The 14,576-nt window shown below is 42.7% G+C and overlaps 1 protein-coding gene across 5 annotated transcripts; it reads right to left on the bottom strand.

Moving 5' to 3' along the window:
- Positions 1–2,081: 2,081 nt before the first annotated feature.
- On the bottom strand, positions 2,082–12,826 carry LOC102930534 (perilipin-3). 5 transcript variants are annotated; one of them, XM_043539752.1, is made up of 8 exons: positions 12,650–12,826; positions 11,999–12,075; positions 7,561–7,756; positions 5,430–5,509; positions 4,811–5,060; positions 4,080–4,267; positions 3,443–3,571; positions 2,082–3,345 (listed from the first exon to the last, which is right to left on the bottom strand). In XM_043539752.1, the coding sequence occupies exons 2-8, from the start codon at positions 12,056–12,058 to the stop codon at positions 2,998–3,000; spliced, it is 1,251 nt and encodes a 416-aa protein (XP_043395687.1). In that variant the 5' UTR covers positions 12,059–12,075; positions 12,650–12,826; the 3' UTR covers positions 2,082–2,997. The 5 variants fall into 5 exon arrangements, with proteins under 5 accessions (XP_043395687.1, XP_043395681.1, XP_037733229.1 ...); XM_043539746.1 differs by having other exon boundaries at positions 12,594–12,823; XM_037877301.2 differs by having other exon boundaries at positions 2,082–3,348; positions 12,650–12,822.
- Between the last annotated feature and the right edge of the window lie 1,750 nt (positions 12,827–14,576).

Here is a 14,576-nt window from a genome sequence, read left to right as displayed (position 1 = left end):
TTTCCTCTGCGCTGCTGCTGGCGGCGGCTCTGCCTTCAGAGCTGGGGTCCCGGCCAGCAGCTGCTGCTCTCCAGCTGCCAGCTCTGAAGGCAGAGCCACCACCAGCAGCAGCGCAGAAGTAAGGGTAGCAGTACTGCAACCCCCTCCCCCACCACACACACCTCCTTTTTGGATCAGGACCCCGACAATTACAACACCATGACATTTCAGATGTAAATAGCTGAAATCTGAAAATTTATGATTTTTAAAATCCTATGACTGAAATTGACCAAAACGGGCAGTGAATTTGGTAGGGCCCTATTTATAGGGCATTTAATGGAATGAATCTCGCCCCCACCCCCCAGCTTAGTTATGGCCTTTAGGTGCTGCTACACTACTACGACTACTGAGCCCCCAGAATCTGTGGCTGAAGACAGAATGAGTAGTATGTTAAGATAATACAGCTTCCCATAGAACCATGATGCACTTTATTCACTGATCATACATTTTGTGTCTATTGTTAGGGAACATGGGGCTGCTTAAACTTAAAGCAGTAGCCACTGCTGAATGAGTTTCCTGCAGTTCCCGATGAGCTAGCTGTGTTTGTTTTAATTTTCTCACTTTGTAACCCTCTCCCAGTCTGATAGAGGAGAACAGCTGTTTTGAACTGTGAGCTGAATCAGAAACAGACACCAAGCAAGAGTAGATAAATGTGGAGGGGGGGAAGGGAAAGAAAGAAATGTTGTGGAAGCTAAACAGGAAACTTCACCTCAAGCATATTCCTTCCCCTTTACTGAGTTCCATTATTTAGTGCAGCTTGTGCTTTCCTACAAGTCTACAGTAGCCTCTACAACTGGTGAGGTGCTACCATTAACTTGTTAGTCAAGATTCATTGCTACTGAACTCAAACTGATGACTGAAGTTTGAATGTTGCCCTAGGTCCTCTCACAGTATAGTAAGATGACAAAGTTGATGAGTGTGTGATTAGAATACAGGACTAGGAGGTAGGCTACTTGGCTCTAACAGGTGATTTTCTGCACTGCAATTTGCTTATCTGTAAAAGAAGAAAAATAGGGACCTGTGTGAGAGGCTGTTTGTATTTTGTAACATACTTTTGCAGGTGATGTTCTAGAAGTGCAAAGTTAACATCCAATTGGAATTAATTCCACGTGAACAGAAAGCACTGGCCTGGGACACGAAACAAGCAATTTCCAAGCAGAATGATTATGTTGCAATAGCTAACCACTGCAACGTGACCTCTGGAGATTCCAGGTCCTGTACCCTTTATTGAGAAAATAGGTGGCTTTGGAACATGACATCACAGCTGTAATTAAAAGGCTGCTTCAGTTAGTGCATAGTCTACTATTCATACCCTAGTCTGTTTTCTAGGTGAAGTTCCTGAAAGCTGCAGACATGTTGGGATGGCTATCGACCAGTAGCAGACAGTACTGGGTAGACTGGAGTAAGGGAACATTAGTTCAAAGAATAGTAAGTGGATACAGGACCCATTACACAACCTAGAAGTTCATGCACAAGATTAACCAGCATGTATACTGCAGTAATTTCACACAATATGCAAGTTAGTAGAGCCACATGCTTTGAGTTTATTTTAAGCCCTGTTTTATGAGACAAGAAAATCTCCAAATTGGACATAGCACTGCATGATGAGCTTCAAGCTAGCTATTTTTGATGTTGAGGCTGAAGGCATCTTCCCCCACCCCTCCCCCTGCTCTGGGGTTTGATACAGACATCAGAAGTTTTATCTAACTCAGAAGAAGATAAAGATCTTTATTGGTCCCAACTGAACTAAAGAATTCTGGGATGCTATGTGGAGACACCATCTTCCTTAAGATCTTGATGAAACATTGAGTGAGGGAAGGATAGCTGGCTGTTAGAACAGTCTCAGACCTTTTATTAATAGCATCAGGTTGCCAAGGGTTGTTGCTGGTTGTCCAGCATGGGCCATTTTTAAAGAGATGTCCCTTGACCTACATATATTGGATTTTAAGCAGGCCACAGGACTTCCTGGAATGGATTCCTGTGTTATGCAGGAGATAGAAGGGACTGCTGTGATATAGTCTAGGGTTAAGAATAGCTAAAAGTTAAGGCAATTCAAGAACAAGCTAGAAGACAGATTTGTTTATATGCAATATGTTTATTTTGCAAGAGACAAAAAGTTCTCTACCACAGCAATTTGAGGAGAAGTGACAAGGGAATATGAGTCAGTTACCCAAAGCAGGTGTAAAGGTAGTCACCAATACACTAGTGTGTGTGGTATGGTTAGAGTCATCTGACTAACAGATATAAAATATACACATATCTCCATTCACTAGAAAGGCCATGATTTATGTCAATGACTTGTTCAGCAATCCACATGACACCTAGAGCTGAAGCTGTATTTAGTACCATTTCTCACTGCTTTAAGAAGGAAGTCTTAGAAGACTTCCAGCAAGAACTTCTCCAACTTGGAGAAGTCTATCTCACTGTGGCAAGAACAGTTTTCACCAGAAGTAACCTAGTTCTCAGCTACTACTTTAAGATTGTGGTGAGTATTCCAGGATGTAGGTGGTGTTCCTGGAGGGTAGTATCCAATTTATGTATTTTTTACATTCATATTTCACCCTCATTTTAAAAGAGATACTTCTGGTGACAGCATTGCTATTTAGAAAGCAAATAAATCATTGTTTTTAATCTTAGCTCAGCCACAGGTAGCATGCAGCCCATGCAAGACATGAGATTGAGTTGTACCCCATGCTATCCAGGGGAGGAAGTGCCTCTCCAGGATTGTGGTGAAGAATGTTTGAACCAGGAGCTGCAAGCAGCTTCATTTCCTACAAGGAAGAAAAAACCCCACACCACACAGTTCAATCTAATGTTGGAGGTGGCTGCACAAAGGTATAAGCTTTCAAACCCTATCTGTTAATCACTATAAGTGTTAAGGAAAATTTGGTCCTTTAAAAGTGAGCTGCAGTAACTTTGACAGAGCGGTGATAGAAGCTATTTACTCTTCCCCCACCCTCATTCTGATGGTTCCATGGCTTCTTCTGGTATTTTGCCAGACAGCATGAAGGGTCCCACCAGCCAGGACAGAGGAGTGTTGTGCACTATGTACTCTAGCAGCTCATCCATGTACCCCTGGGCTTTGGTGACCTGTTTGCGGCTCTGGGTCAGGATTCTGCTGGAGAGATCTTGGAAGGAGTGAACCGTGGAGAAGGAAGTCTGGAGCTCCTTTGTGCTGTGGTGAACCTGCTGCACCTTATCTTGGATGTTGGATGGGAAGCCTTGGATGCTTGACATTAGGGTTAGGCAGGTTGCCTGCAGCTGCTGGATAATGCTCTGAAACATTGTCAGAGCACGAGACTCCAGCTGCTGAAAGGAAACAAGTTGTTACTGAGGTAGAATAAGACTCCTGAGATAGGCAGAAATGCCACAGCCCAAAGCTGGATCCTGGCTAATTAGATACCTCAGGTTGTACCAACTCTGTGTCCTTACTCCCTCCTGTCTGCCTCTTGCTCCAGTCCAGCCACATTTGGTGGAGCTTCTCTTGGCCATCTTGAAGCTTCTGATCCACTCCTTGCTTCACATATTCAATCTGGAGGAGCAAGGAGAAAAGGAGTCTTACCACAACATTTCTGTAGCACCTTTTATACACCACAAGTGTTTTAGAGCATCTACGAGACGCTGGGGCCCCCTCTGTGCCAGTGATGACTGGGCCATATTTCAGTACTTTGGTTGGCATATATGCCAACAAAAAAACAAAACAGTGCTCCATAGCCAAGAGGAAATAATGTGCCCCCCCAACCCCGAGTCACTCGCTTGCAACACCTGCTTTCTTCAGAGATCTCCCTTTCAGAGACTCAGTTGGCCAGGTGTTGCTTAGCTTGTGAAGTTTGATGGAATCAAGGCATTATGGCAGTTGGAGTTATCTGCTTGCCTAGACCCCAAGTAAGAGACTAGCTTAAGCAGCAGCCAGTTCCAGTGAAACATGGGTAGTCAGGGGGAACAGGAGAGCATAGACACCTTGTAGAGAAGACACTTTGGTCTCAGTCTGCTCAGCCCAAATCAGCTCCAGAATAGAATGCTGATGAGAAAGTTCCTACCAGATCAATGGTTTGGTGAAGCTGGGAGAGAGTCTCTTGGATGCTCTGCCTGGTATTTTTAATCTTGGCTAGAGAATGCTGGTAGGCACGGTGGCGGAGTTTGCTTGACAGGGAGCCTAAGCGCACAAAGTAACTTTGAGGCTGGAGAGGAGCCACTCCATCCTCCTTTATAGATGTTGCAAGTTCAGCTGAAGGAAATAAATGGGGTATGACCAAAAACATTTTAGCAGGATGGTAAAAGGGAGGAAGGCATAGACTATAGCTACTTTTCATATCTTGTTGAATTAGTTATGTCAGGAAGTTGCTTGTGACACATCTAGCAATAGTAACCATAGCTATTCTTATTTGGATATTGCCTTTTCAGACACATTTGATAGCTGCATTAGGGATTTGGCCACCTCTAACTCTTCCCCCTTAATCATTCCCCACTCTGAGAGCCCAATACATCTCATTGTCTGGATAGCTAAGCCTCAGGATACAAGTGACATTCTAACCATCTCCACCTACTTTCCAGTAGCCTGTGAACTGTGTAGCACTGTTCAACTGCCTTGGATGGTACAGGAAAAGCAGATTTCTAAATGAAGGACCAGGTGGGTGAAAGCAAGACAGGCTGAGCATAATATTTGGCTCCAACTTTGCATGTTGTAAGGTAAAAGGGCCTTCTTGAAAATAAAAGAACCAAGACCTCTAATGAAGGGAACCAGCATCTCATGATTCAGATGTGTTCTGACCTAGTTCCTCATCTGTTATGGGGAGATATTGATCTAACAGCTCTGCTGATTTCTCCAGCACTGCTTCCACACCACTCAGCGCCATCTGGCCCATTCTTGATCCCGTGACTGTGTTCACACTGTGCATCATAACTGACTTGGTGGACTCCACACTTGCTTGCACAGCTTCTCTGGTCACATCTACCAAGCTGGAAAGTCTGCTGGCAGCTTCCACTTCGGAAGACACCAGCTCCTTGGTGTCTGAAGCAACCTTCAGAGGTGACAGCAGAAGACATTTGGCGATTATTCTTCATGTATTGTTTATACAATTCTCTGCCTGAATTGTCTGCCCCCACACCATGCCCTTTCCTCAAATTCTACATGGTTCTTCTCCAGAGAAGAACCATTATACCATGATCTAGTTGAGCACAATTTACTAGGCTTTAGCTACCCTCCTATTTTTGCCTCATTCCAGACAGGCAATAAGTCTGTTCCTGGGCAGCGCCTTTATGTGACTCAGCCACTTTCCTGAACCAGAAGGTTCATGAGGCTGCCTCCAGAGCTCTGGACTGGTCTAGTTCTTACCCTAGATGGTTTATGTGACCACAACCTTCTCTAGAGAAGAGCAGAATAAGTTTACCTTATCCGCTGTAATTTGAAGGTTTGGCAGCTTCTCTTCCAGTGTGTCCAGTCCCTTAATAGATTCATTTGCTGTTGAAACTATAGAGAAAGGCAGTTTAGTCCTACAAGTCAAACTCAGTTTGATCAATTAAAGGGTAAGGTCACTGCTGTATGACAGATTCAGCCAGATCTTTTCCAGTCAGCAGCAAGCCTGCCGAGAGATTAAAATCTAGCCACACTGAATGGAGAACATGCTAGTTTAGCATTTCCCCTTTGTGTTGTATCATGCTACCCTAGGACCTGCACTTTTGCTGCACAGTAGATCCATTGAGTAACTACAGTTTCAGGCCTGAATTTTTAAAAATGTCAAACAATTTTGGGTACCTCAGTTTGTACATCCCCCTGGATCATTGCTGATTTTTAATAAGTCCTAGAAGGCCAGAGCTCAAGAGGACTAGAAGAAAACTATTGTGCCAAAATTTGAGGGTAAACAGGATGACTGTGTAGTTAGACTTCCCAGTCACCTATTGACTAGGTCAATTCTGGACAAAATAAAACTGCTGATGTGGGACTCCAAGAATGAAAGGGGAATATAACTAGTGTAAATTGACTTGGGTTTGTTGAAGCTAGCTCTTGTCAAACTTTAAAAAGGTTGGTGGATTTAAGAATATTACATCAACACTGTTAGGTTTGACTTCTGTAAGGCATTTGACTTGGTATCACCATGGCATAAGGTAGAATACAAAGTCAGCCTGACACATTAAGTGGATAAAATTGTTGCTAATGGATAGGTCTCAAAATGTAATTGTGAGCTGGGAATCATCTTTTAGAGGTGTTTCTAGTGGGGTTCCACAGTGACTGGATCTGGATCTCCTGGTAGTCTAGGGGGAATGAAGCCTAAGTCGTGTCTAGGAACAAAACATGAAAGCTATAATCAAATGGCAGACTATGCTAAGGAACAGTAATTAAAGAGCCTTGGTGGTTCAGAATAGTCGTTTGACTTTGAGCTCGCAGTGCTATGGCAAAGTGCTAATGGCATCCTTGTATGCATTAACAGGAATATGCAGGAGGAGGTTATTTACCCCTGTATTTGGGTCTGATGTGAGTGGTACTGAAGTACCAGTCTGGTGTCCACACTTCAAGAGTTGGAAAAAATTGGGGAGGGTTCAGGGAAGAGCCACAAGAATGATTGAAGGATTAGAAACATGCCTTGTAATGAGGGGCTCAAAGAGCTCTATTTAGCTTATCAAGAAGAATGTTGAGTTACAGTCTGTAAACACCTACATGGGGAAGAGATGTTTAGAGGGCTCTTCAGTCTACCAGACAGAGCTATCCTGATCGAATGACTGGAGGCTGAAGCTAAGCAAATTCAGATTAGAAATAGATTAACATTTGACAAGGATAGTAAACTACTGGAGCAGTGTACCTAGGATTATGATGGAGATTCCATCCCTGGGAACATCAAGATTGGATGTTTTCCCTAAGACATATGCTTTAGTTCAGCCTTAGCTATTGGTCTTTATTTCAGGGAAGTCCTGCATTATTTTTTGTGGCCTATGTTATGCAGGTGGTCAGACTAGAGGACCACAGCAGTCCTTTTAGCAACCAAACCTGTCCCCAACCCCTGCATGAACCTTGATATTTAGAGAGACCTGACTCTTAGGTGTTCAGCACTTCAGAATAGCAAGCCCCCTAAAAATCTAAGCATGAGCACCCAGGAGTCACTTCAATTCCCCATTTCTAAAAGGCCATTAGAATTTAACAGGTTTGGCACGCAAAGATGATTACCCACATAAAGTAATCAATCTAGGGATTGAGTCAGTCAAGTTGTCTGTGCACCATCAGAGACTGAAGACTCAGTCTTGCAATCACTGAAGTTATTTGGCAATGACTTCTCTGCCTGTGAGAAACTGACCAAGTCTGAAGATATACAGGAACCTTAAAATGAAAGAGGTAAGTACTCAGCAAGGCAGGGGCTCTGGACTGTCTTGGGATGTAGTTATATCAAGGAGTAAGGAAATCAAGAATAAGTGCAAGATATAGGCCTTCAAAAAGAAGCCTGAGACTGTGAGCCATTGCACTCTGTCTGCACTTGGGATGGAGACACTTATGTTCATTGATAAAACGACCTGCAAGCCCCGCTTACTCACTCTGTGGTTCAAATGAAGTCAGAATTGGCTGTGCCCTGCTGGCTGCAGCCTCACTAATGGTCTTCACGCCTTTCTCTGCCACATCACACAAGGACTTTAGGTAGGGGTGGCTCTCCTTGGTGGAGGTGTAGGCAGTTGCAGCCATGTCATAGGCAGAGCTGACCAAGGGCAGACTGGCCACCCTCCTCAAGAGATTCTGCAGGCAAGAAAGGGAGAGAGATTTGTGAAGAGTCACTGAGAGCATCATACCGGAAAGCCTACAGAGGAAGGAGAGTCAGTTAGCACCTTGCAGGTATTTCATAGTCATGGACCTTTCCTCCCACACTAATTCAAAGGCTCTAATTCTCAGCAGTCTGAAGGGTTATGTAGTCAAATGGTCCTCTAATTACCGTGGGATGCTGTATTAAACTAGCTGAAAGAGCCAAGTGTGTCTTACTCCCATCGTCTTTGAGAGGAGACCTTCTATCATTGCAACCGAAGAGCTATTAGTTATCTGGAAGGTTTACTCAGGATTTACAGATCAGGTCCCAGAGTAGCTTTCAGCTATGTCAAGCTTGGCATGTTTTAAGAAAGTTTCAGAAGTGCTGAGGAAAGTCAATCACAGTCTTTCATAGAATGGGAAATAGTCTCCATGAATATTCAGCTCTGGAGTCACTAAACAGATTATGATGGGATTGCTAGAACATAAGACTGACCATTTGTTTGACCCAGTATACTGGGCTAGGTTGGCCGTGTTGTCTTCCAGCCATGGCCAATGCCAGATGCTCCAGGAGGGAATCAAGTGATCCACCCCCTGTTCACTCCCAGTTTCTGGCAGTCAGGCTAGAGACACCCAAAGCATGAGGTTGCATCCCCTGGCCATGTTGGCTAATAGCCAGAAATGGACCTCTCCCCCATGAACTTATCTAACTTTTTCAATCCTATTATACCTATGGCCTTCACAACATCCCAGGGCAATGAGTTCCACAGGTTTACTGTGTTGTGTGAAGTAATTCCTTTTGTTTTAAGCCTGCTGCCTATTCGTTTCATTGGGTGTCCCCTGGTTCTTGGGTCATGTTTACTCCTTCATAAACACTTCCCTATTCACTTTCTCTATAAAATCACAAATGGCATCGACCTCCCCTTAGTCATCTCTTTTCCAAGATGAGCTGCACCAGTCTTTTTACTCTCTCCTCATATGGAAGCTGTTCCATATCCCTAATATTTTTGGTGCCCTTCTCTGTATCTTTTCCAATTCTAATAATCCTCTTTTGATATGGGGCAACCAGAACTGTGTGTGGTAGTCAAGGTCTGGGTGTACTATAGACTTATGTAGGGGTATAATGACATTTTTCAGTCTTACCTATCCATTTCCTAATGATTCCTAGCATAGTTTGCTTTTTAAACTGCTGCTGCAAATTGGGCAGATGTTTTCAGAGAACTATCCACAATTACTTCAATAGGTTTCTTTTGTGAAAGCAGCTAATTTAGATCCCATCACTTTGGAAAACATAGTCCCAACCACCCGATGTCCATTAACTTGCATTTACCAACATTGAATTTCATCTGCCTTTTTTTGCCTACTCACCCACTTCGCTGAGATCCCTTAACTCTTCTCAGTCAGCTTTGGACTTCATGTGGGGGAAGTGGCAAATAGTGATTTCTGAATATGTTGAACAGCACTACAGATCCTTGGGGGACCCTGCTGTTTACCGCTCTCTATTGGTAGAAATAAATGGTCCATTTTCACCTTTGTTTCCTAGTTTTTAAGGAGTTACTGATCCATAAGAGGACCTTTCTTCTTATCCCATGACAGCTTACTTTGCAGAAGAGCCTTTGGCGAGGGACCTTGTCATTAGCTTTTTTAAAGTCCAAATACACTATATCATCCCTGTCCACACATCTGTTGATCCCTCCCCCAGAAGAATTCCAATAGATTGGAGAGTCATGATGTCCCTTTCCAAAAGCCATGTTGACTCTTCCCACCCCACCCCCAAATTATGTTGTCTATGCATCTGATCATTCTGTTCTTTACTATATAGTTTCAAACTATTTGCCTGGTACTGAAATTAGGCTTACTCGTCTGTAAATGCCAGGTTTGCCTCTGGAGCCCTTTTTAAAAGCGGTATCACACATTAGCTATCTTTTAGTCATCTGGTACTGGAACAGATCTAAGTGATAGGTTAAGTGTCACTTAGTAGTTCTGCAATTTCATATTTGAGTTTCTTCAGAACTCTTGAGTGAATACCGTCTGGTCCTGGCAAATTATTATTTAATAAATCAATTTGTTCCTAAACCTCCTTTATCCACACCTCAATCTGGGACAGTTCATTGGGATTTGTCATTTAAAGGCTTGCTCAGGTGTGGAAACCTCCCTCACATCCTGTGAGGTCAAGATGATGCAAATTCAAATGCAAAGAATTCATTTAGCTTCTCTGCAGTGGACTTATCTTCCTTAAGTGTCTCTCTAGCACCTCAATTGTCTAGTGGCCCCACTGATTGTTAAGCAGACTGTTTGATGTACTTCATTGTTTTGCTGTTAGAGTCTTTGGCTAGTTGCTCTTCAAAAATTTTTATTGGAATGCCTAATTACACTTTTACGCTTGACTTGCCAGAGTTTATGCTCCTTTCTATTCTCCTCACTAGGATTTAACTTCCAATTTTTAAAAAGGAAGTCTTTTTGCCACTAACCACTTTTTATTTTGTGGTTTCACCATCATGGCCCCTTTTTTGGTCCTCTTACTATTTAATTTGGGGTATACATTTAATTTGAGCCTCTATTATTGTGTTTTTAAAAAGACTTCAATGCAACTCGGCAGAACTCACTCGTGACTGTTCCTTTTAGTTTCCATTTAACTAGTTCCCTTTTCTTAAGTTTGAAGCCTACTGTGGTGGGCCTCTCTAGGGTTTGTCCCCCCTCATCACAGGGATGTGAAACTTAGTAATAGCAGTCATAATATAACTAAGTGGTTCACCTATATTCACCTCTTAGTACTAAATCAAGATTGGAACCCACAAGGGGAGAGACAGCCTTGCATCTTGGGGCAGCTCTCCCCATCTAAAAACTCTCCCTGCATCCCACCCTGAGGTGGCATGTACCCAGTCAATATGGGGATAGCTGAAATCCCCATTGAGTTTTCTATTTTTGTAGTCTCTCTAGGTTCCCTGAGCATTTCACAAACCACCATCTTGGTCAGTAGTGTGTTCCGACTGCTATGTTCTCATTATTCAAAGAATGGAATTTTTATCCTTTGAGATTCTATAGGACAGTTTGATTCATTTAATTTGATTCTATGGTTTCTGTCACATATACCATTCCCCCCCAGCCCAACCTATCATTCCTATACATTTTGCACCATGGTATTACCATGCCTCATTGAGGATCATCATTTTACCAACTCGCTGTGATGCAAATTATATTTATAGCCTCATTTAATACTTGGCACTTAAGTTCACCCCTTAGTATTTATACTTTTAGCATTTGTATAGAAGTGCTTATAAAATTTGTCAATTTTTAGCAGTCAGCCTTTATGGGATGTAATTGAATGAGACTCTTTTACTTGACTGTTTCTCTTCATTTCCTACCTGTACTTTATCAGCTTCCAGCCTCAACAGGCAGAATCCCCGTTAATAGATCCTCTCCTAGGGGATGTCTCTGTTCAAATGGTGTATTCCTCTGCACCTGTTGGCTCTCCCCCGCCCCCCACACCTTAGTTTAAAAACACCTCTACAACCTTTTTCATTTAGTAGACTCTCTTTCAGACAGTTTCCAGCGAGAAACTGCTGAATTGGAATTCATTTGCAAATTGGATACTATTAATTTGGGCTTGAATAGAGACTGGGAGTGGCTAAGTCATTATGCAAGGTAGCCTGTCTCCCCTTGTTTTTTTCCTGCAAACCCCCCCCCAAGACGTTCTGGTTAAACTTGGATTATTGCTGTGCACATTGTAAGATGAGCTGTTGCCAGCAGGAGAATGAGTTTGTGTGTGTGGTTTTTGGAAAAAGGGGGGGTGTGAGAAAACCTGGATTAGTGCTGGAGGTGACCCACCTTGATTATCATGCGCATTATAAAGAGGGGTTTCAAAGGGGGATGGGCTGTTGCCAGCAGGAGAGTGAGTTTGTATGTGTGTGTGGGGGGGGGGGGGGGGGGGGGGGGGGGGGAAGGGTGAGAAAACCTGGATTTGTGCTGGAAATGGCTCTACTTGATGATCACTTTAGATAAGCTGTTGCCAGCGGGGGAGTGGGGTGGGAGGAAGTTTTGTTTCATGGTCTCTGTGTGTATATAATGTCTTCTGCAGTTTCCACGATATACTATGCATCCGATGAAGTGAGCTGTAGCTCACGAAAGCTCATGCTCAAATAAACTGGTTAGTCTCTAAGGTGCCACAAGTACTCCTTTTCTCTTTCAGACAGCAATGGGAGAGAGTCAGTCTATCACCCTCTTAATACATGTACCTACCTGTTGCTCCTGTTCCTGGGTCTCTAAGGAAGAATCATGTATTTGCTTCTCAGAAGACATAGTGGAGTCAGATACAGCTAAAAGGCAAGAGAGGTGGAGCAGTTACAGGTCAAGAGCACACACTCATTTGATTGACATTGCAGTTTGACAGCAGTCACATAAGTCATAGCTGAAGAACTACAAATATCCAGTTTTACCAATTTTTACCTCTTCGATATAATTTACAGACTATTTCTCACATATGATGTAGGATTAAGAGAATCTCTAAGCAGTCACATTTGAGAGGAGTTTGGTCTTACAAGAAGTTAGTCTTGTTCTTACATATCAGGCAGGAAAGAAGAAGAAGAAGAAAAAAAAAAAGAGAGACACTAAAGTTACCAGCTGCAGATCACAATAAAGAGGCCCCAACTTGATGCCTCCTTTCTCTCCCCCTAGGAGAGAAGGGGAAAAAACAACCCAGAAACACAAACCCCATCACTCAAATTTTAAAAAGTAGCATTTTACAGAAATTACTATATATTTGAAACTAATAAATGTGTAAGAAAACAAAGTGTTATTGATCATGATCATCATCTCATCTACAGTAATTATTTACCTGGCCTTGTCAGCTGTACTTGATAGTCCAGTAAATGCCCACTTCAACCTGCTCACCTTTTATGTACCTGTGGTGATGTCATTGGGGAGGAAGGTGGTCAGGAGCTGAAGACTGACAGTTCAGCAAACCCATGAGAAAGAAGTACTCTCTGCTGTGACCAATGAGGATAGAATGTATGTGGGACAACATGCAGGGGTTCTTGGGAAAGTGAATAATTGTACACATATGATTGCAATTGACCCTTTTATTTAATTTCTTAGTAGCACCTTCCCTTCAAGATGAACTCTCCTGTGAGCAGGCTGGTCCAGATCTACAGAGGTATTTAGGCACTTAATGCCCATTGCTTTCAATCAAAGTTAGGAGTCTAAATAACTTTGAGGAGCTGGGCCTTATTGCTCTGTGCAAGTGTTTCTTATTAATGTAGAACAGGCAGGGAGACAGCAAATCTGCATGGACTCACTTTGGGTAGTTTAAAAGCTACAAGTATATTAGTGTGGATTTTTTTAACCTTATTTGTTATAGAGTAATATTATAAGTAGTATAAATAAGAATCAGAACCCTGGGTCCTGAGTAACTTTCCCTTCCCATCATCTTACTGCCTAATGAGCAACAGGGTTGGGAGAATCTTTGCCAATAACTCATCCTAAAATATAGCTTGCTAGCAGAAACCATCTCATGGTATAACGTGTCGTTTTTTATTAGTTATTTCATAATTGGGTATGACAGCTCAGGGCAGGAGAGACATGGACAGAACGAAAGAGCTAGAGGTTCTTTGGTTTGTTCTTCGTCCATGTAGCAACTTCTCATCTCTTCATTCTCCACCCTTCATTATTATTATTTGTACTATCGTAGTGCTTGGGAACCTGTCAGGGATCAAAACCTCACTGCGCTAGGTGCTGTACAAGCACAGAAGAAAAAGACAGTCCCTGCCCCAAGGGGCTAACAATCTAAGTAAGAGACAACCAATGGATATGGACAGATGGGGGAGTACAAGGAAACAATATTATGATATTTGTCAGCATGATCAGCTGTGGTCTTAGCACAGCTAAACATTGTTAAGTTTTTTGTAGGCCCGCACCTTTTGAAATTCAGCTAACCCGGGGCAAATCTCCCAGCTACAGGAAGAGGTCCCTGATGTACACTGATCTGTCCATGTTGCCTCCACGGGAATGGGGACACTTTCCTGCAAATGGTGCTCCCTGTATGATAATATCCTTATAGAAGGCCCCTTGGTCACTGTGTGTCAATACCCAGATCTTGTTACCTAAGTCTGTTTTCTTGTGACAGATCCTTCTCCTGAGCCCACCTGCTTCTAAAGAGTCCTCATCCTGCATTCCTCTCAAGAGGGCAACTCACCCAAATGCAATTGCCCAGGCAGCTCATTATGGATCTGGAGAAAGGGATAAAACAGTGAGGTGGCAAATTTGCGGAAGATATAAAATTACTCAAGATAGTGAAAAAGTGGACTGTGGTGTTACAAAGGGATCACACAAAAGGGGGCGACTGGGCAACAAAATGGTGGATGAAATTCAAAGTTGATAAATGCAAAGTAATGCACATTGGAAACAGTAATTTCAGCTATACATACAAAATGGAGTCTAAATTAGCCGTTACGACTCAAGAAAGATTTTGGAGTCATCATGGCTGATTGTCTGAAAACATCTGCTCAATGTGCAGTGGCAGTAAAAAAAAAAAAAAAAAAGCTAACAGGTGAGGAATCATTAGGAAAGGGATAGATAAGATTTACTGGAAAAAGTACAGAGAAGGGCAGTAAAAATGATTAGGGATATGGAACAGATTCCGCATGAGGAGAGATTAAGAAGACTGGGACTGTTCAACTTAGAAAAAGAGATAACTAAGGAGAGATATGATAGAGGTCTATAAAGTCATGAATGGTGTGTAGAAAGTGTTATTTATTCCTTCACATAACACAACCACCAAGGGTCACCCGATGAAACTAATAGGCAGCTGCTTTAAAAAGAA

Source organism: Chelonia mydas, chromosome 1 (assembly GCF_015237465.2).
Source record: "Chelonia mydas isolate rCheMyd1 chromosome 1, rCheMyd1.pri.v2, whole genome shotgun sequence".
Classification (NCBI taxonomy): Eukaryota; Metazoa; Chordata; order Testudines; family Cheloniidae; genus Chelonia; species Chelonia mydas.
Note: the sequence above shows the minus strand (reverse complement) of the source record. Positions and strands in the feature narration are given on the sequence as shown.

Coding starts and splice junctions, on each gene's coding strand:
- LOC102930534 (XM_037877301.2), bottom strand. CDS start 12,058: ATGTCTTCTGAGAAGCAAATACATGATTCTTCCTTAGAGACCCAGGAA. Junction 4,268..4,810: donor CATAACAGATGAGGAACTAG/GTCAGAACACAT, acceptor TATTTCCTTCAG/CTGAACTTGCAACATCTATA. Junction 3,349..3,442: donor CAGAGTTGGTACAACCTGAG/GTATCTAATTAG, acceptor GTTTCCTTTCAG/CAGCTGGAGTCTCGTGCTCT.